The 22,439-nt window shown below is 37.6% G+C and overlaps 1 protein-coding gene across 5 annotated transcripts in view; it reads right to left on the bottom strand.

Annotated features, from left to right (window-relative positions):
- LOC139934645 (hepatocyte nuclear factor 4-gamma-like) overlaps positions 1-22,439 on the bottom strand; it is a 42,088-nt gene that overhangs the window by 4,216 nt on the left and 15,433 nt on the right. For 3 of the 5 annotated variants that reach the window (XM_071928959.1, XM_071928957.1, XM_071928960.1), the window contains exons 2-7: positions 19,654-19,743; positions 5,432-5,668; positions 4,803-4,918; positions 2,697-2,852; positions 1,318-1,561; positions 139-375 (exon numbers count right to left, since the gene is read on the bottom strand). In XM_071928959.1, the coding sequence (XP_071785060.1) occupies positions 139-375; positions 1,318-1,561; positions 2,697-2,852; positions 4,803-4,918; positions 5,432-5,668; positions 19,654-19,743 (1,080 nt within the window). The remainder of the gene's footprint in view (positions 1-138; positions 376-1,317; positions 1,562-2,696; positions 2,853-4,802; positions 4,919-5,431; positions 5,669-19,653; positions 19,744-22,439) is intronic. The other 2 variants (XM_071928958.1, XM_071928961.1) reach the window with 2 other exon arrangements.

The following is a 22,439-nucleotide window of genomic DNA, read 5'->3' on the forward strand; positions in this document are numbered from 1 at the left end:
ACCAGTTGGATGTTTGATTGGTCAGTCAGTAGGAGGGTAGTATATAGTGTAGATGCATTCACCACACAATGGCATCTTCCAATTGAAAACTACAGTAGATGATCATTAAGCCGTCAAATAGTAGGAGGGTTAACCTACCTCCCAGGAGCATTTCTTGAAGCAAGTTGTCAACTTTAGCGACTCCGAACAGCCTGGCAAACTGTATCTGCTCAATCATCTGCCAAGTGATGCTCTGCAGAGGGGGGAAAAGAAGAAGGATCTCTCCAAACCGCCCCCTGGAATCGTACTGGCGGTCGTTGATGTAGTCTTCTAGGTGGATCTGCACCTGATAGCGTAGAGCCTTGATCTTGTTGGAGTCACTCAGACCTTTGGCATCTGTGTAGTAAAAAAAGAAAAAAGTCTTCCTACATATACATAGAAAAATGTCCCGCCATATTATTATCAATATTCATTCGTTACTCCTGGCATAAATGGCTACTTTTAGACATTATATAAAAGTGCCTTTACTTTTACTAATAATAATAATAATAATAATAATAATAATAATATCGAAGTCTTATATAGCGCACGTATCTACCAAACAAGGTACTCAAGGCGCTGAGTATACACAAACTTTCAGAAAGATAGGTTATTGCAGTGATGAATTCTGAGACCCAATTATTTAGCACCTAATAAGGGTTTACAAGGTGCTAAGGCGCATTAAGCAGCCACAACCAGGAACACCGGGGCGAACCCCTTCTCTTTTCGATAAGTGCACTGGGTTCTTTTACATGCGTTACACATCACATGGGACCAATGGCTTTACATCCCATTCGAAGGACGAAGCAATGGTTAAGTGTCTTGCTCAAGATAACAGTGTCACGGCTGGGGATTCGAACCCACACTCTGCTGATCAGAAACACCAGAGTTTGAGTTCGGTGCTCTTAACCGCTCGGCCACGACACTAACCCTGCTTTAATCGTTCCTGAGACCATCTCAACTCCGTCTGAGTTGCATCATCGGTGGCCAAATGCAGGGTACACACAGGTCCCTTAAAATTTATCCTTCGCCCTTGAAGATAGTACCCATTTTACTCCAATGTGATAAGAAGTTTGCATGGAACCTGAGTATAATGCTCTTGATACGCTTGTGCATTTGCATATGTTTCCAGGCATTCTTAGCTTACACAGCTAGTGCAGAATTTTTGCACTTACCCTGTATTAGCAAAGAATGGTGATCCCAAAAGCATGAATGGGCTCAGTATGTCATAAAGTTGCCATTTATGACCCACACTCCTTGCAAATGGCGCCAGAGAATTTCAATGATGTCAAGACTCACCCGGATCGAAGAATACGATTGCTTTCATGCAGGCAAACTCCTGCTCGTCCAGTCCGACGTCTCTCATCGGTTTGACCAACTCATCCAGGACCCGACTGGCCACTCGATTGATGTCCATCTGATCCGGGCAGTGACGAGGCAAGATTGTATCTGGACCCATGATAAGGTAGTCCTTGAAGGGAAGAGAGCGCTGAGCTGCACCGAGGACCAGATGTTCCCCAGCGTGAGCTCTGAGAAGGGCAACCTGAAAAGGTAGACAAAGAGAGTTGCAGTCACGTCACACGCTCACAATAGCAACCTTCTCCACACCCGCCAGTCTTTGTATAATTTAAGATCCACTTCAGCTGTTGTATTGATTTGAATGCCCCACGATCACGTACCAATGTAGGATCTATAGCTTTTGCTGCAACTGGGCCAAAATGCTGGAATCGTCTTCCTCAATCTGTTTGTTTAACCATGGTTTAACCAATTCCCCCGAGTTCCTTCAAATCCAAATTAAAAACCCACATCTATCCTAAGCAGCTGATCCTAAGTTACTCTAGATTGTATCATTGTTTATTGCATTGTTTTGTCTGTAAAACATGTAGTTTATCTTTTGTTTGGTTGCTATTGTATTTCGTAAGCGCTATATAAGTAAGGTTATTATTATTTATTATTAAAACACTGAATGAACAAAGTAAAGGCAACAAACTATCTAAAAAAAGTGCACTGTGATTTTTAGTTTTCTTTGGAGAAATTATTGGTTTTCTTTTTTACTGTGAATGATGAGCCAAACTTTGACTGTAAGCCACGGCCGGTAATGGGCCGTGGTATACTTGAGCCTCAGACTTGCCTCCCTTTGCCAAATACAATAATAAGAAGAATACAAAATTTTAAAAACTTAATAACACGCAGGTATCTGTCAAGTCATGACGCTCATGACGCAGAACAAAAAATAAACTAGAAAATTGCAATAATATAGCAACATTTTAAAACAGAATCGGACAACTATCAATATAAAAATATTATCAGAATCTAAGCTAAACTACTGTTCTGGAACAGATCGGTTTTGAGAGCCAGTTTGGAATCACTAAGAAAGGGCAGATAGGCTTTGAATTCCGAGTAGGAGCTGATAGAAGCCACAATAATAATAACAATAATATGGATTTATAATGCGCACTTTTCCAGAAAACGATCAAGGCGCCTACACAAAATGAAAACATTATACAATAGAAAATGAAGAATAAACCAAAACATAATGAAACCCAATGAAAGTCTAAGTGAACAAGTGTGTTTTAAGTTCCCTCTTGAAGTTGTTGAGAGATGTTGTTTGGCGAAGTGAGACTGGGAGCTTATTCCGTAGGGTAGGAGCAGCTTTGGCGAGTGAAGACGTCTCTTACCTGATCATCAAGAGGAAGCTCACAGAAGCTAGGGATGTACTTGGCCCACTCAACTAAGATCAGAAGTTGTTGCTTCATCGTTTCACAGATGTCGTTCATATTGGCAATCTTCTTCGTCGTGAGGTTTGCATCGGACAGGGTCATCTGAGGAGATATCTGTACAAACAGCAAGTTATAAGCCACAAAGGAAACCGACTGGGTACATTTTTAGAAACTTTGGGTTGATAAAGGAAAATTTACTGGAGTGGGACCTAAGCCTGCAACCTTTCCGTTTAACATATGGCACTCTACTAAACTGACTTTTTCTTTTACTTGCACCAGCAGCCTACCTGCATCTGTATAAATACACCTTATTTCACGTATTTCTGTGAGCTTTTTTACCGACATGTTTCTGCGGCCTGCTTACTTTTGCACTTCATAGTACGTTAATACTCACACGTGAGGCTTGTACTCGTATAGGAAGAAGAAGAAGAAGAAACTGAGCTATCTGGCCCTTATGCTGACAGTCTTCCTAATATTTCTCAATATCTTTGTTTGAGGTGCAAGCAGAATCCATTCAGGGATCACATCCAAGTTTATGTTAAAACCATGGAAGAGGCAGTACACGGATCACCATGAAACTTTTTGTTTAAGATATTTGGTAATTTTTTTTTACATTTGAAACAACTTTGGTTTGCACAAAGAAAACAATTGAGAAAAAAATTGACTAGTCAATATTAAAATCATCTTTAATCTAATAAATTCCCAACTATTAAATCGTTGCGGTACTCGCTGCTAAAGTAAAGGATTTTAAATGCCTCTAGCTACCGGGCAATCTTGGTGCTCTAGTTGGTAAGACACTGCTCTGGAATTGCAAAGGTTGTGTGTTCAAATCCCACCCCGTAATATGCCTGTGATTTCTTAAACAGCGCTTGGGAATGTACTGAGTATAAAGTGCTAATACATATTGGTGTGTATGGGTAAAACCAAAAAGAATAATCTTTAATCTTCAACATTAATAATAATAATAATATCGCAGTCTTATATAGCGCACGTATCTACCAAACAAGGTACTCAAGGCGCTGAGTATATACAAACTTTCAGAAAGATAGGTTATTGCAGTGATGAATTCTGAGACCCAATTATTTAGCACCTTATAAGAGTTTACAAGGTGCTAGTAAATCAATATTAAAATCATCTCTAATCTAATAAATTCCCAATTTAAAATAATTGTATGCTTGCTTGGTATACACTGAGCATGCCGACCATCAATGACAGTGTGAGACCAACCTGTGGCTGAGGGAAGAGTTATATCCGTTTATCGGTGATGGACGTGATGATGTTGATTTTAAAGATGGAATGATGATGATGATGATGATGTGGTAGTCCAATTCTTCCGGCTCAGTGATATAAGGATGAGATGAAGATGATACAAGTCATGATTGAAAGATGTGGCTGCATGAGATGAACGAAAAGGATAACATTATGGAAAGGTTTGCGGTAAAACCATGTAATAATAATAACAATGATAATAAGGACAATTTATATTGCGCATGTATCCACCTAATAAGGTGCTCAAAGCGCATGAAACGAAGAAAACAGAAACAAATCAACAGAAGGAAGAGGGAACATCGGGAAAACAAAAGAAATAAACTACTGAAAAGTGTTTTAAAATTCTTCTAATCAGTTTTTTTGTTACTATGCCAAAACTGAGTCGGGCAAACAATTAGGGCTGGTAACTTATTTCAGCTAAGCAAAACAATTCTGTGGCTTAGCAATTCTGTGGCTTAGCAATATTTTTATCTCCTAAAGGTTTTGTGATGTTTTTTTAAAAAGGCACTGTACACTTGGTGTATCTCAACCTATGCATAAAATAACAAACCTGTGAAAACTTGGGCTCAATTATTGAAGTTGCGAGAAAATGATGAAAAAAAGGGAAAAAAACCTTGTTGGACGAGGTTGTGTGCTTTCAGATAGGACTTCTAGCTAGTCTTTTATTATTTTAGTGAGAAATTGCCTTTTTTCTCAAAAACTACGTAACTTCAGAGGGAGTCGTTTCCCACAAGTTGTTTTATACTACTGCCTTTAAGCACCCTCCTCTAGATTCAAAGGGCCTACTTATATTACCTGTCGTGATAATACTTCTGCATTGACGAGCTGACCGATTGATAGCGATGTAGTATTCAGACTCTCCTCATAGCTCGGCCTCCTTGTGCTTATCCGGTCTCGCTCATTCTGCACAGCTAAATAATGGAGACAGCAGGAAAGAAAACCACGATAAGCAACATTGGAGGGAAGCTAAAGCATGAGATTTTAAAGAATATGTCCCCTCACTCAAAGAAAATACACCAACAATTGCGAAAGCTTGAAGAAACAAAAACACCTATTGCGAAAAAGAAAGAAAAAAAATTTGGTGGATCGCGATCGTTCACTACATTTTGTTATACAAAACATACTTTCTCTTTTTTAAAGTTTTGTTTAAGCACCATCACAATTTTTATCGTGGGGGGGGGGGGCACTTTGGAAGGGGGACTAGAAATTTTGGGTGGGGGGGGTGTGGGGAGCCACGCCTCTCAGAATAGGTTGCAATGTGCCACTGGTGGCGGTTGAATTGGGTCGATAGCCCAAAATAGGTTAAGTATAGCCCTCACCTTTAAGTGGCCATTCAGCCTTGTGATGTTAGGCAATCTCTCATAATCTTTTTTGTTTTTTGTTTTTTCAAAGTTCCCCCTAAAGAAAATTTAACTTGTACTCACTACCTTCTTTTTTCATGCCGGCTCGGAAGCATTTCTTCAGACGGCAGTAGCGGCATTGGTTCCTCTTGTCCTTGTCCACTACGCAGTTGCGATTAAAGCGACAGGTGTACTGGTGATTCTTGCGTACGCTGCGACGGAAGAACCCCTTGCAGCCGTCACAGCTTGCTGCACCATAGTGTTTGCCGGTCGCTCTGTCACCACATATTGAGCAGAGGGATGGTGTACTCATGTCCACATCTATATAAACAAAAATAGAACAAAAAACCTCATATTTTAAGTTTTTAAATTACTTTTTGTATTTTCATAAAAGCCCTCGAAATGTTTTAAACAGGATTGCAAAGAGAAAACATCATCGTTCAGTTTTAGTATGAAAGCTTACTGATAATTAAGTTTAACTGAACAAAAAAACTGAGTGAATATCAAATTCGAGAAAACTTTTTGAAAATGTTAACAAAACCTCAACAGTTAATTTCAGCTGTTATAACCAAAAATAACCAAGAATGATTGAAATAAAAAAAGCTTAGATGGCTACTTCTTCTCCGGTTAGTGTTAATCAAGTCTAGTGAGAAATCAACAAGAACTTATAGAATAATAGTGAATACATACTTTTTTGGTTGTAATTTGCCGTTAATAATAATTTAATTAGAGATGGGGATACAAAGACATCGATATAACGGGACAAATTATTTTTGACCAGGACAACTAGAAACTAAATTGATGTAAACCTAAATTATTTGTTGGTGTGGTATGAAAGAAAAAGAATAATAGTGAATACATACTTTTTTGGTTGTAATTTGCCGTTAATAATAATTTAATTAGAGATGGGGATACAAAGACATCGATATAACGGGACAAATTATTTTTGACCAGGACAACTAGAAACTAAATTGATGTAAACCTAAATTATTTGTTGGTGTGGTATGAAAGAAAAATTCACAATTCCTTGATTCATGTTTCACTATTAATGAAATGGAACCACCCACCATGAATATGTGACAATAATCAGTTTTATTTTACAAATGATTAACAAATAAACACATTATCGTACAAATGACATTTTTTTTAAAGAATTTATCAAACTAAAAAAACAGTCAGGACAAGTGACACAATGATAAGATGATGGGTGGTGGCAGAACCAATCTGCAAGGTTGAAATGTGAGTGAATGTGGTTAAAAATGTGCCCACAGTCCGCCATCTGTGTACATTATATCCAACCAGTTCTATCCTCTTCTTTATGGCGCCATATTTACCAGCCGTGTATAGTATTGACATGCCCTGACCTGACCTCTACAGGTTTACAGCCTCTTTCACAAGGACTGTTGGCAAAGTCTTTGTACATATAGACTCTTGGTGGGCATTTCTATTAAAGCCAGGAGTTTGCTTATTTTGGGAGCTAATAAGCCAGGCTTGGGTAAACCGTGGAGGTAGCAGTGGAAGACGAGCTATGAAGTGATAGAAACGGCCTTCAATGAGTCACAGAAAATGATTGTTTGAGGATACCACAACTATTGTGTTTCCCTCTAAACACTTTATTAATAAAAGGTCAATAGTTGTTCATGTCAAATCATATAGAATTACTTCAATCTTTTTCAAGCAAAGAATAGCCACAAAGCATTTTTTTTAAACCATGGATCATGATTCCAGTCATATTCTCATGTGTATTTTTATTTTGTGTTTTAAAGACAGTAGACACTATTGGTAATTGTCACAGACCAGTCTTCTCACTTGGTGTATCTAAACATATGCATAAAATAACAAACCTGTGAAAATTTGAGCTCATTTGGGCATCGAAGTTGCGAGATATGAATGAAATAAAAAACACCCTTGTCACACGAAGTTGTGTGCTTTCAGATGATTGATTTCGAGACCTCAAATTCTAAACTTGAGGTCTCGAAATCCAATTCGTGGAAAATTACTTCTTTCTCGAAAACTATGTCACTTCAGAGGGAGCCGTTTCTCACAAGGTTTTATACTATCAACCTCTCCCCATTACGCGTTACCAAGTGTGGTTTTATGCTGATAACTATTTTGAGTAATTACCAATAGTGTCCACTGCCTTTAATCCTACCTGCTATAAAAAAAAATTGCTTAATGTTTTTACTATTTAATTCTTGTAAATCATGTCCAATTTGGTACCAATAACCCGGAGATCGTTGGTTTGAATCCCACTCTAGTCAATTCTTTGTTCAACCCCAAAAAATAATTTCAAAATTTAACCAGTCAGTTTCCCTTGTGGTTTATATTGATACCAATAAAATGAAATGGTGACTGGTTGCTTTATGGTACTCATCTGAGTGGTGAGTGTGGTGATACTGCTTATTTCACTTAAAGGCAGTGGACACTATTGGCAATTACTCAAAATAATTATTAGCATAAAACCTTACTTGATAACTAATAATGGGGAGAGGTTGATTGCATAAAACATTGTGAGAAACGGCTCCCTTTGAAGTGACGTAGTTTTGAGAAAGTAGTAATGTTCCACGAATTTGATCTCGAGACCTCAAGTTTAGTATTTGAGGTCTCAAAATCAAGCATCTGAAAGCACACAACTTCGTGTGACAAGGGTGTTTTTTCTTTCATTATTATCTCGCAACTTTGACGACCGATTGAGCTGAAATTTTCACATGTTGGTTATTTTATGTACATGTTGAGATACACCAAGTGAGAAGGCTAGTCTTTGACAATTACCAATAGTGTCCACTGCCTTTAAATTGTCTTTTTTTCATAGGTAGCCCCCAATTCCTGTTTCGTCTGTTGTCCTTTAGTGTTCTGTTCTGTACAGTTTATGTTTCTTGTATTATCCTTAGTTGCTTTTTTAAAGGGAAGGTTCACATTGGTAATTATACTCAAAACAAATATTATCTTAAAAAAACTGACTTGGCAATGAGCATTGGAGAGCTGTTGATATAAAATATTGTGGGAAACGACTCCCTCTGAAGTCAAGTTAGTTCTCACTAAAATAATAACTTCTAGCTAGAAGTCTTTTTATTCCTATCTGAAAGCGCATAAATTCGTCCAACAAAGGTGTTCTTTCTTTCATCATTTTCTCGCAACTTCAATGACCGATTGAGCCAAAATTTTCACAGGCTTGTTATTTTATGCTCATGATGGGATACACCAAGTGAGAAGACTGGTCTTTGATAATTACCAAACGGGTATATTATGTGTTCTTTTTAACTCTCTTTATTGTTTTTCAAACCACTATAGTTTACATTTTTTACTATTGCCAAGTTTGTTGAACTAGCATTTATCCTAAATGTTTTTTACTAATTTGATGTACCAGTAACAATCTATAACTACCTTTCAACTGTATTTTCTCAGATGTTTAAACCGTATGGATTGTTAATGGCTTTTTAAAAACTGTTCAGGAGTTGTGACTTGAAGTTGGGGAACTTTGAATGACGTTTTCGCAACTTTGATAGTATTTCAGACTGAAATCATTTATCTCTAAAAGAATTGGCACTGGTTTGAACTTTATCGTTAAAGATGATGTGCTTCCAGATTAAAGCGTTTCCAAATATATCTTGGACAATTACCAATCCCATTTTTATTTTTTAAGTGATGGTTTTGTACGGCTTCCAGACCTTATCTTCACGCTGGATAACGTAAGTACTGATAACACCAGGTATGAATTGCCAAAAAAAGGCCTTGGTGCACAAACAAGCAACTTACGACAGATAACTTGTGCTGATAAGGTTTTCCCCGGGCCTACCCAGGACCATTACCATTGTGTCTTGTTTGTTTGTTTGCGAGGCATTTTCATTTGTACTGAGACGGGTCTGTTTGCTCTCTCGGTTAAAAGTAACCACACAGCACACAGGAACTCAAAATTGGGTTGAAACAAGAGGGCCATTTAGAACCCTTGGGATGACAGCTCTGATCATAAAAAAAAAAAACACACAAAAAAAGAGTCCTCAGATTTCCCCCGAAGATAAGCAACACATTCCCCCCAGTCAGGTGATGTTTGTGTGGAGATCAAAACAAAATTTTGGTCAAATATGCTTTGCACTTGTTGCCAGTTTTTCTCAAGCATCTACAATCTCTGTTAAGTTTGTAGTGTCTGGTTAATTTTTATTTTCAGGGACATGGTTCTTTTGAGAGGCGTTGTGAAACGGTACTGCCAGCAGTGCATGGGGTACCCTCGTGATCCGTGGAAAAACAAACAAACAATCCATGATAAACAAAATTACAAAACAGATTGTTTTAAAGAATTGTTTCTCCCCTTTCTTTTTTCCCTTTAATTTAGTTCCGACATTTTTGTTTTAATGGTGAACAGATACTGGGAAAACAAAATAAAAAATACCAGTACACAAACCATGCGTACTTTCTAATTTTGAGAATGACTAAGTCTTGTACTTTGTTCTCTAACACAAATATTTCTGCGCTGTTTCCCCCCAATCCTCCATGTAAACTATAATACAAGCTGTCGAGTACGACAAGGCAAAAGTCCAAAAATTCAGCCAGAATTGGGTTGTTACAAACTGGGCCATGTTGTGTTTGTCATACGGTATTGTGTCTGCTCCAAACCTCCACGCATCGAATACATCTGGACAAATTTCAAAGGGCAATCCGATCGCCGGGTGAGATCAGTCATCAATGATCAGTGAAAAAAAAAAAAAAAATTGGAAGGGTTAGCATTCATCAATTCCTCTACAATACCAGTAGCTGGATTGTGATGCACTGCTGTATATTCTCCCACTTAAGTTATATGTACTTGCTGGATATTACTCGTCCATAGTTCAAGATTGCCTTGTGTTGTTATAATTACTAATACAACAGCCTGTTGACTTGCCTGAATCTACAATTACTGCGTTACTTAACACACCAACTACAAAGTTCAGTTACCGATGAACTGGTTGCATCCTATACTTTTTTCATGACTATAACAAACTAAACGTTTCTAGAAAATTTTCTTAAATAAGTAGAATGAATCACAAACACATAAACCAAGCACTTTTGTTGACTGTGTGAAATGTACTGTTATCACAAAGACAATAATAACAAGGTACTGTTTTTAAACAGAACTTTTGTCAACCATTAGAATCAGAATCCAATGACCAATTATAAATCTCACAGACTCTCAAAAAATACTTATTGTTGAGACAAAAGCAGAAACAGAAATGAATGTCAATGTACAACACAAAATATGAATTTTGCACTGATGTCTATTAGCACTGCAAACTCAGTGCTTTCTTGAGTTTTGTGAAAAAATCACAGGCATAGTACTCGGGTGGGATTCAAACCCATCAAGATTGCCCGGTAGCTAGAGGCAGTTCTAATCCTATATAGCAGGCGGTAACACAACAATTGATTAGATATTGAGATATTACATTACATCTTTCTCCAAACCAGAATAAGGAAAAAGTATGGCACGACAATTTAGGCCCTAATCAAGTTAGAATCAATTATTTTTGGTGCATGTATAAAACTCCCAAACAACGCTGACACAAAACATTCTGGCACACCGCCAGATACCATCTGGTATGTGTTCCTGTAGGTTTGCATAGAGTCTTACTACCTCCATGGTTTGACTTTGTGATTTGAGCAACATTCATTGTACAAATGGAAACTAGTTAATGTTTCCATCATCAGTAAAGTCCAGAGCTGAAAGTTATTTGCACATTTCACCATAAATCATCAAAGGAAACTGCACTTAAGCTTTGTTTGGTGTTTAAATGTGATGGGCTCTGCAAAAATTGGTCACAAGGGGGACAATTGACCTATTGGGTTTTACACATAGCTGAAAAGAGCATACAACAAGCTTCATTTTGACATATCTTACACACTTGTATGATGTTTGGTTCAAAAGTTATGACCTTTTGAAAAATAGTTTATAAAATCTGAAAATTATACCATACTGGGGAAACAACCCGTTTAATAAAAGCATCAACCATTGATATATAGGGGATGAACAAACAGTACAACTTTAGTTCACCTTTATTGATTAAAAACAAAGGTGTTACTGTTTTTTCCAGAAAATGTGAAAATATAGACCCTAAAGAAGCATAATACCACATTTTTAAATATTTTTATATATTTTTTTTTCAGCGTCCCATCACTCAACAGCCCTGTACTGGAAAGTGAGTTGTGCAATACGCGACTCTTTTTTGTAGTGCCTGTCACAAATTTGTTATGCTTTGGCATTTTAGGCCTATGGGTGATCCATGGAGGAAGAATGGGTGATCTTAGTTTGTCAATGAGTGTACTCTCAAGAGGGGCCCCAGGCCCAAAAGGCTTGAAAATTTATGACAAATTTAATTAATTTAGTTTTCTTCCTTTGAGAAGACAATCAAAAGAGAGAGAAAAAAACGCTGCCAAATAGGGTGTACAGAGCAATGAAAGAGGGGGAGGGAATTCGCAGGCCCCAACTGTTCTGTGTACGCGCTGCAAAAACGTGGGTGTTAAAATTGACACATCGGTGGTGTCACATTGATACCAAGAAAATAATCAAGATTTTCACCATAGGCATGATAGGGTGTGAAAATATCAGCACACAATTACAATATTGGTGTTATTTCAACACACTTGGTTAAATTTTGATTCATTTTGGTATCTATTATGTTTTTTTGTTTTGGTTTTTTTTTTTTTTTTGGGGGGGGGCGCAGTGCACCATTAACCTATAAACCCCTTTCTTTTTCAGCAAACATCTCAGAAATTGCCATATCCCCCCCCCCCCAACAAAGAGTTCACATCTCAACTTGATTGTCAGGGCTTGTCATGTACAACGCAATATGACTGACTGTTAAACATGTTCAGCTCATACAGTAGTCAAGTGCCAGTGAAAATCTTGCAGTTTGGACAAGGGGCAAAGTGTCAGCTGATTTTGTATTTATTATTCTCATACATCAATAGATCTCATCTGGGCAGGAAATGTCTTGTTGACTGAGTGGTCAGTCATAACAGAGACTCTGACCAGTTTTAATCCTTTGGAACATGGTCAAAATACAAACTGCTCTTATACCATGGTATTGATGGGATCAAAGTCACATTTTATAGTCAACATACTACGAAATGAGGGACTAGCTACTGCTTTGCAGGCTGCTGGGGGCATTCAGTGGATATCTACCTCACCAGGGTATATTGAGCTTATACGGCAGTATTAGGGTGTCGTGGCCGGGTGTACATTGTAGGAAGTCGTGGCCAAGCGGATAAGAGCACTGAACTCGAGCTCTCTGGTGATTCTGTTCAGAAGAGTGTGGGTTCAGGAGTCTTAACACTTGTGTGTCCCTGAGCAAGACACTTTTAAACTAAACTCTCCACCCAGGGGTAAATGGGTACCTGTGAAGGGAGAAATGGTTCTGTGATTGATTTAGCCGAGTAGCGCATCTTTGTTGCACAAGGCTGTCATCCCCAGGAAGCTGAGATGGTTCAAAGAATGATTCAAGGCCCAGTGACCAGGGGGAAATAATGTGAAGCACTATATGAAAAATAACTGTTATTATTTTTACTATTATTATTGAGTGCTTGTTAAAATCGGAGATGGAGCTTTTGGAAAAAATCTTGGACAAACATGTACATGGAGGAGGAAACCTCAACCTTGTTCCCAAAAGACTTTTTTCCGCTGCCAAGCGGAAAGTTACCCTGCTTTGTGCTATATTCTACCATGCGTTCCCACCTGGACTTATATTCTGTGAATGTGTGCATAGCGTTTTATACCGTGGTCGTGGTTGGTTTATAGCGCGGAGCTGTTCCCATTGGACTTTTTAGCAGCCCCGGTAAGTTACCGTGAATGCGTGGAAGTATTTCGCAACCTCTTTTGGGCTGTTAATTTTACATCATGGTCGCAGTAAGTTTACAGGTTGCGGGAGGTCACAGAAAAAGGAAGGAGTAAACAAGCATCACTCTGAAGTAAAAGGCATTATTTTTTGGGAAAAAAGAAGACAAATATTTGTTCATAAATTTCAACTAGACATAATTTCTAATGACACAATTAAAAGATGTGACACTTTTTGAATTACAACTCGAGCCAACATAACCGAACTGAATTTTTTTTTCAAAAAATAACAAATAATAAGAAATGATGAAAGTTTGGTACATGAAATGTAGATTCTCTTGTAACTGATTCTCACTGGTTCATTTACTACATTTCCTTTTTATTCCAATCCCAAGTGTATCAAACGAAGCCGTGCACTAAATTCTATCATTAGTAATAATATATATAAATAGCGGTGAAAAAAAAATTGCGCAAGGCAAGCGTTTACAACAATTGCAAATAATAGTTAACGACTAACCGGAGGGAATCAATGGGGCACACACAATCCAAACATGAGATTGTGTGCTTGTTGTGCAGGCAGGCAAATTAGTGCTGTGCCCAGTCATTTATCATGAAGAGTAATTATTGACCTAGCAGTCGGCTAGTACAGCTCTAGATAGTGAGGGTGAAGATACTTTTAGGGCTCTTCTCTCCTCCCCCCCTCAACCAATTCTACATCCATGCCTCAACCGTCTCTGGCGAAATTCGGATAAACTAGGGTAATATTTTGCTTCTATATAATGGGGACAACATTGGTAATCAGCCCATTTTAAAATTGTCTAATATCAGTTGTGTTGATTACAAGTTACCACATAAATCTTTGAATTCCTCTGACTATAGAAATGTCATCACATGATTTGATTTTTAGTACTACGCCCCAAAAACCAGTGAGCATGCACCCATACACAACTATGAATGGCCTTTTGCCAAAGGATACAAAGCGCCACGTATTAATAATACTGCAAGGTTTGGGACGAAGTTTGAGATAATAAGACCTAATCCTTAGCACCATGTAATGGTTAACAGGGTGCTGTGGTGCAATATGCTGCCAATGTGTATGGCGCAAGGGTACCCAGGAATTACTAATCTGGAGGTTCCATTTGCCCAAAGCAACCGTCTCTATAGACTGTGAGGATTTCAAATGAAAGTGGTTACTTGTGACTAAGCAAGTCATTGTGTACAAGACTTGCCATCTTTGTTAAGCAAGTATTCAAAACCCAAGGTTTTATTGAAAAAATATTTCACAAAAAAGGAGATTGAACATTTCTAGTGCGCTGTGTCTGTCAATAATGACACTCCTGTCGCAAAAAAAACAAGAAAAAACAATGACACAAGACAACCAGAAGTTTGAAGGTTACTGTTTCTGAAATAGATATGTTTTGAGATGAGTTTTGAATTTGGACAAAGTATCTGCTTTTCTGAGTTGAAGTGGGACGCTGTTCCAAAGAGATGGCCCGGCATGTGAAAAACAGCGATCACCCCAGAAGTGCAAGCAACAGGGAACATTCAGGAGCAGGTTGTTTGAGGAGCGGAGCTGTCAGTTTGACAACATTTAGTACCCCTAATTTTCTTAGTGCGCATGAACCGTCATTGTGCCCAGATTTTGAAGTTGATGAACCAACACAATTACGAACAGCCTGGCAACATTCGAATTTGCAATAATAAAAAATATAAAAACATAACGGCTTTAGAGAGAGAGTTTGACATAAAGATCACAGGGTATAACCCAGATACCTGTATCGTTGAGTTCAAGTAATTTGGTAGAGGCCCAGTGATATCTCCGAAGCCTCAAAACCCAAATGCCTCTCTCGTCAGGTACCAAGTGCTTCACTTTTAAGGGGTATGCTGAACTGTACCTTACCTGTTTGTTTCCTTCACCGAGTTGGGTCACAATGTATTTATGTTGTTATTACAAACGGATAACTATCGAAAAGATAAGGTGCAGCATGGGAGATTTTCCCGACAATAAATATCACATGACATTATATGTAGGAAATCAGAAACAATGCTACTGGAATGGTTTGCAAGAATGGGGAACGCATTTGTAAAAAGTATGTTACTGCTAAAAACTAATTTTGTTATTTTTTGGATAAGAATTTTTTCTCTGCATGAATTTTGACAGGATGTTGATGTTTCAAAATCCAACAAATCTTTTTTTTGCATCCGACACAGAAAATGCACAAAGTACATAAAACATGCAAACTGTTTTGTAGGCTATACGGTTTTCGGGCAAAATATATAATGTTGGGATCCCGAAAAAAAAAAAAAAAATTGATTTCAACTATTTACCAATATTGAAAAGTTAGATCTACAGGTCCAAATTAAGACCTTTTCTCAACTCCCTGGATATATACAACGAAAAACCTGCTTAGTTAGCACCAATCTTAAAGACAGTGGACACTATTGGTAACTGTCAAAGACCAGTCTTCTCACTTGGTGTCTCTCAACGTATGCATAAAATAACAAACCTGTGAAAATTTGAGCTCAATTGGTCGTTGAAACTGTGTGCTTTCAGATGCTTGATTTCGGGACCTCAAATTCTAAATTTGAGGTCTTGAATCAAATTCGTGGAAAATTACTTCTTCTCGAAAACTACGTCACTCCAGAGGGAGCCGTTTCTCACAATATATTTATACTATCAACCTCTTCCCACTATTTGTTACGAAGTAAGGTTTTACGCTAAAAATTATTTTGAGTAATTGCTAATAGTGTCCACTGCCTTTAACAATACTGTCTCAGCCCTCTGAGGTTTCAGTTCATTCTCGTGGATTGAGAGAAGCAATTATTGTTAACTGCTTTACTCAACGACACTTTAGTGTTATGACTCGGGATCGAACCCACACTCTAAAGATTCAGCCATCAGAGTCCCACAGCAGACTGCTCGACCAAGTCACACCGTGAAAGGCTGCTGCCTTTTTTTCAAATTGTTACACACTATTCAGCTGCCTACAACAAGTTTAGGGGGGGGGGGGTATGTCAAATGACTTTCTTGTAATGAAATGTTTACATAACCTGTAGAAGTTTTGTTACTGGTTAAGGAAAGTTACTTCTAAGGAGACCAAAGTTCACAACATGTATTGAGAGTTATTGATACTTTCATTTTTTTTAATCAGATATACATTTATCAAGGATTTCTCTACATGTGAAAAATGATAAAGAAAAAGGTTGAAAACCACTCAAGAAATGTTGTAATTATTGAAGCCGGTGTGGTCACATCTTAGGTAAGACTTAGAGTATGTCATGATTGATCGCAAGAACCAAATTATCAAAATGAGAAAATCTTCAACAAGAACAACCCCTACGGCCCTCGATAAATCATCTCTGCAAAAGCAAAAACTCATCATGGGGGGCGTAGAAACAGAGAGTTCCAAACAAAACCCAACTCCTCATCAAACGGACAATTTGGAACACATCTTTTGATAAATGTGAGCTTGTAAGTTGGATCTTCAGACCACTAGCCAAGCCCTCGAATGTCCCTGTTTATTATTGTAGACAAGTACAAACGTTCCCGCGGATGTTGAGGCGCCAGCCTCACCAGCTGCCACTCATCGTGGCCGTCTAGCGGCGGTAATGTGTTCTTGATGCGGCGGTGATGGCAAAGAAGAAACCAAAATTGAGGATGACTATCAATTCGAAAAAGTGTTGATTAATCACAGGAGATTTTGGCAGGAAGATTGGGGCGGCCACTGATCGTCAGGAAGGTTTATCAGGCGGAGCGGAAAGTTTCTCCTTCAGATATCATCTCAATTAGTCTTTAGAATGAAATTTCAAAGTTTGGTCACCCTTTTTTAGAGCGTGGGGCGCATGGACATATTGTAAAGGGCAGGAAAGGTCAAATCAAATACTGTGATTATCAAGAGAGATAAGTGATTCTTTTTATTTCATTTGAATTGAAAAAATGTATGATTTCTTTTAAACTAGGGCCTATAAGTTACTTTATTAGTAGGATTTATTATTCAACCAAGAATCAAACACCGAGTACCTTGGGCCAATTTCACAACAGAGCTGCTTAACAGTAAGCAAATTTTCGTTCTAACTATAGCAGAATAATTTTCTAAGAAAGAAAATTGAGTGGGCAGTTTGTACAAATTTATTGTTGATTTGCTTTACAAGTTACAGTAACCACCAGAAGGTCAGGATACCTTTTCTTAAGCAGCTCTATGACGTTGCGCATGTAGACTAAAGTACACCTCGGTACCCATTTTTTGTCGCGAAACTATTCCAAACATCCCAAGTACAAGCCGTAAAGCAAACGAATACACATGGACTACAACCAGCTGAGAGTGAATGTAACCAATGGATCAAAGTGCAAAGACCATAGGAATAACTAAATCCAGCAAAAGCATGAGCCTTTCATTCAATCATCTGCTTAACTCATAAAGGACTCCCGTTTCCCCAACTCTAAAGTCTAAATTTCAACTCGTCATTCGACGAAGCGTTATTCTTCTTTCATTGAATTTTTTTGAGCACTCTGGTCGGCACTCGGGTAGTGACTCTAAATAAATATTAACAGAGACAATAATTTTGTACAACAAATTTCAGACATGATTTGTTCTCAACTCATTTTTGCCCAAGTCAGCTGTTTTGTGATTTTGTTTTGAAAGGTTTTCAAGAACATTATTCTTGAATGTGACTCCATTTCACATGGAAATATTTCACAGAAAGATATGGTTTAAAGGCAGTGGACACTATTGGTAATTAGTCAAAATAATTATTGACATTACACCTTTCTTGGTGACGAGTAATGGGGAGAGGTTGACAGTATAAAACATTGTGAGAAATGGCTCCCTCTGAAGTGACATACTTATCGAGAAAGAAGTAATTTTCCACGAATTTGATTTCGAGACCTCAGATTTAGAACTTGAGGTCTCGAAATCAACCATCTAAATGCACACAACTTCGTATGACAAGGGTTATTTTTCTTTCATTATTATCTCGCAACTTTGATGACCGCTTGAGCTCAAATTTTCACAGGTTTGTTATTTTATGCATATGTTGAGATACACCAAGTGTGAAGGCTAGTGTTTGACAATTACCAAGTGTCCACTGCCTTTAAGTGTGAATTTCGTGATTAGTAAGTTTTCTGTTTTTTATCCAATTGCCAATCTTGAACAATACTTGGCTGGCTGTTATATACATGTATGCACAAACCACCGGTACATTTTTACTGTTTCCTAATAAGTGCCAGTTCCACTTAATTAATAACCCCAAAGCTTTGCGAATGATTTTAACAGGATCTACATGATTGGTGCTGGTTGCATTTTGAGTCATGACCGGAAAAGCAGTGAGCACTTTTTAATGGTACCATATGCTCTTCACTCACCGTGCTGGAAAATGTTGTTGTGTTTTTTTACACTTTTTCTCTGATAAAATTTGTTCACATATTTATGTTAATGTATTAACAGATAGTACCTTACAATATCTTAACTATGACTAAAATTTCAAAGTAAGAGGAATACACTTTAAAATTGAGACTTCATTTCCATGGCAGTTTGAATATTAGAAAATGTATTTAAATGGTACTGCGCTTGCCTCTCGCCTTGCTGGAATAGTTGCCATTTACTCAAGCGTTCAATGTCCCTTATAAACATTTCCTTACAAATCCATGTCATGGTATTTCAATAAAAACAAATATTTGAGCTGTGAATAGCTTGTAAAGTGAAGAAAAACAAACTATTGTAAAACAAAAATGTTCTTAATATTAATTTCTTAATTTTTTTTTTCTTCTTCAAGTTTGTATGGTTGGCGTTTCTGCTTTTGTTTGACTACTTTTGAAGGGGTTTTAAGAAACCCTGGACATTGTTTTGTAAATTGAGTTAGGAAGGTGTTTTCTATTCAATTGATGTACAATTTGATTGTAGAAGATGAAAGCAGAGATACTTTGGACATTTTTACCAATACCTTATGTACCTATATACTTCTCTAACATCAAGTTAAAATGGTGAAAATCCTCAGATTGGCTCAATGCCCCCTGGTCATTGTCTTGGTGCCCATCAAATGCTCAAGTACAGAAAAATGAAATGTCCTCATAGGGTGCTCTTTGCCAAGTTTAAAATGCCTTGATGCCTTTTTCAAAAATGAAGCATACAAACCTGCCCTCTGCTCAATTGTATGGAGAAGAAAAAAAATCCTCATAGTCATTGGGTGCTCTTTACCAACGAGAAAATGCCTTGGTGCCCTTGCCCTTTTCAAAAATAAAGCATACAAGCCTGCCCTCTGCTCCATTATACAAAGACAAAAATCCTCATAGTCGTAGGGTGCTCTTTACCAAGGAGAAAATGCCTTGGTGCCCTTGCCCTTTTCAAAAATAAAGCATACAAGCCTGCCCTCTGCTCCATTATACAAAGAAAAAAATCCTGATAGCCGTAGGGTGATCTTTACCAACGAGAAACTGCCTTGGTGCTCTTGCCCTTTCGAAAATGAAGCACAACAACATCATGACTGAAAGCCAAATGAGAAAATGACCTACCTGGACTTCCCACAAACTTTGTCTGCCAGATCTGTACATTGGCCTTGTCGTCTGCCCCAGTTGGTGGATATTGGAACGCATCTCCCATATCTGTGGTAGAGTAAAAACCCGCCAGTGTGAAACGTTAGTGAGTAAGGGGAACTGTAAAGCCCCTTCTGTTCTCGGTCAAAAAATCCTCCGTGTTAATGTTTGATAAGTGTCTGGGATGAAGGACGTCGAGATTGCTTTTACTTCAATGGAGATCCTTGCATCCAACGCAATACATGCTGTGTTACCGAACGGAGGACAAATGGCAGCCGCTTTCTATGGAGCTTAACAACACCAACTCTCCACGCTATTGGTAAAAAAACAAAAAAACAAAACGCCTATTCGAAATAATCTTATCTTGCTTTCCTCAGTCAGTACATGTTTTTCAACTTGCTATCTTTGCCACTGGCTTTGAAGACATTTATGCAAATTACACGCAACCCCGAGATATTTCATCCACCCCGGCCTGGAAAATAGTACAGTCGCTTTGTGATGCAGAAAACAGTTAGCATGGTTATTTAGAGAAATAACTTATAAACCAATGGGGGGTTTCCAGCAGTTAAGGCTAAACCATTTGGATCAGAGGGGGTGATTTTGAATTCTTTTCGACAGAAATTTGCTAAAAGCCCGTAAAAATATTTCTTGGTATTGACACGGTATTAATAAGTTAATAGATATTAGACTTCAATGATTAGCACACACATGTATTGACCTACAGAAGCTGGGTCAAATATGATAAGTTGTTTCAATTTTTTCAAGCACAGAATTTACAGGACACTAGTTCCTGTTGTAAAATACTTCAATCAACATGGAAAATCACATCAGGTATTGTTAAATGTCACAGAATAGGGGTTGAACATTTTTGAGCTCTTAGCTAAAAATTTACAGACAAAGGAAATGTTTGTAAAAAAAAATTCACATTAGATCTATAGGCTGAAGGCAAGAGGACAGTTACTCTAATGGTTTAACTATTTTAGTCCCAAGGTTGTACCTGTTCGATCTTTTTTATGTATTCAGAAAGTGGCATTTAATAATAATAATAATTCATTTATAATGCGCCATCTATCTAGTGTACAAGACCCTATTCCGAGGCGCAGAACAAAAAAACAATAAATTTATACACAAAAAAAAAATGTAGAACATAATACAAAATTATACAATGAATAATCTACTGTCAAGACATGTAACGAGCTAAGTGTAAGAGGATTTAAATAAATGAGTTTTAAGCAAGCTTTTAAACAATGGAAGAGAACTGCAGCATCTGATGTTATTAGGTAAAGCGTTCCAAAGTTTAGAAGGCACTTTCTTTTATTTATACTAAAAAAGTGTCAAAAATAGCATGTACGACCAATAATATACTTTAAATAGGATTTGAGGCATTGCATGGTGGGGTATCAATGTATGTTTGGTTTGCGGTAACACCATGTGTGTATCTACTTGCCAGGTAGAGTTGTTCTTAGGGAACTGTCTTGCTTATTCTACTGCCGCGGAGTAGATAATCGGAGGTTCGGGAGACTTCTCAGTTCTGATAACAATATACTTGTTATCACAAGACGGCATTATCACTCAAATAATACTATTGGCTTTGGGATATACCATGCAAGGCAACACAAATCAACAAGATTTTGTTTGGTGAACAATTTGGTGCAGATGTGACACCGACAAAATGTGACAAGATGCGGATGATGTACATTCACTCTGTCTTGTTCTTTTATTATAGCGTTAGCATAAAAACCTGAAATGATACATTAAACAATTTCCATATAAACACTAAGCTTTGGAAAATACCAACTGAGCAAAGGACTTCATACAAGGAATAGTAATGATGATGGAAAATAAGTAAAGCAAATAATCAAAGTATAAATGTGAGAACAAAACAAATTACATTAACTGGAGAGTCAAGTCAAAGTTCAATTTAGGAATACAAGGCTCATCCTACTCACACTATTGTCAGTGATGAGTGTGCCCATTCACTTGTGCATTCCTCCCTTAAAGGGCTCAAGTCTAACACCAGGGCCCAATTTCATAGAGCTGCTAAGCACAAAAATTTGCTTAGCATGAAATTTCTTCCTTGAAAAAAAAACCATGATACTAGGCCTGGACGAATTATTTGAATATGGTTAATGGCGAATAGGTTTTCCTATCCGTAACCGCAAATGCCTTTTTTTTCTTAACCGGATATCCGCATAGGGCGCAAATACCTACGTATAAACCGGATAGTCCTGTAATTACAACCAAGTAAGCGGATATTCTTTAATATCCGAATATCCACGGACGTCGAGCGACAACTGATAGGAATGTTTTTCTGAATCCTTAAGAAACTTCTATTAAGACAGCATAAAACAGCATAAATTAAGTATTTAACTATGCTCACCTCCGTGGAGAGTTAAAAACAATGACATTTCTGACGTAATTTGTTCAAAGATTACAAAAGTTTTCCTTCACGTAGAGTCAATCATGATGAAAAGAATTAGCAAATCGCCATCCTTAAATTAGATCCGGTTATTTTTATGAACGAACAGGCATGTTACTCGGTATGCCTGTTATATTTTTTTCACAGGACTCGGGAAAGTACTGAGTATACAGTGCTAACACACATCGGTGTATGGGTAAAAACCAAAATTAATAAACTTACATGTACTACATGTACATGTAGGAAATGAGCAATGGGGAGCTGATGACAGTGTGAGAAACGGTTCCCTCTGATTTAACATAGTTTTTGAGAAAGAAGTATTTTCTCACTTCAGGCTTCAAATAGA

Source organism: Asterias amurensis, chromosome 3 (assembly GCF_032118995.1).
Source record: "Asterias amurensis chromosome 3, ASM3211899v1".
Lineage (NCBI taxonomy): Eukaryota > Metazoa > Echinodermata > Asteroidea > Forcipulatida > Asteriidae > Asterias > Asterias amurensis.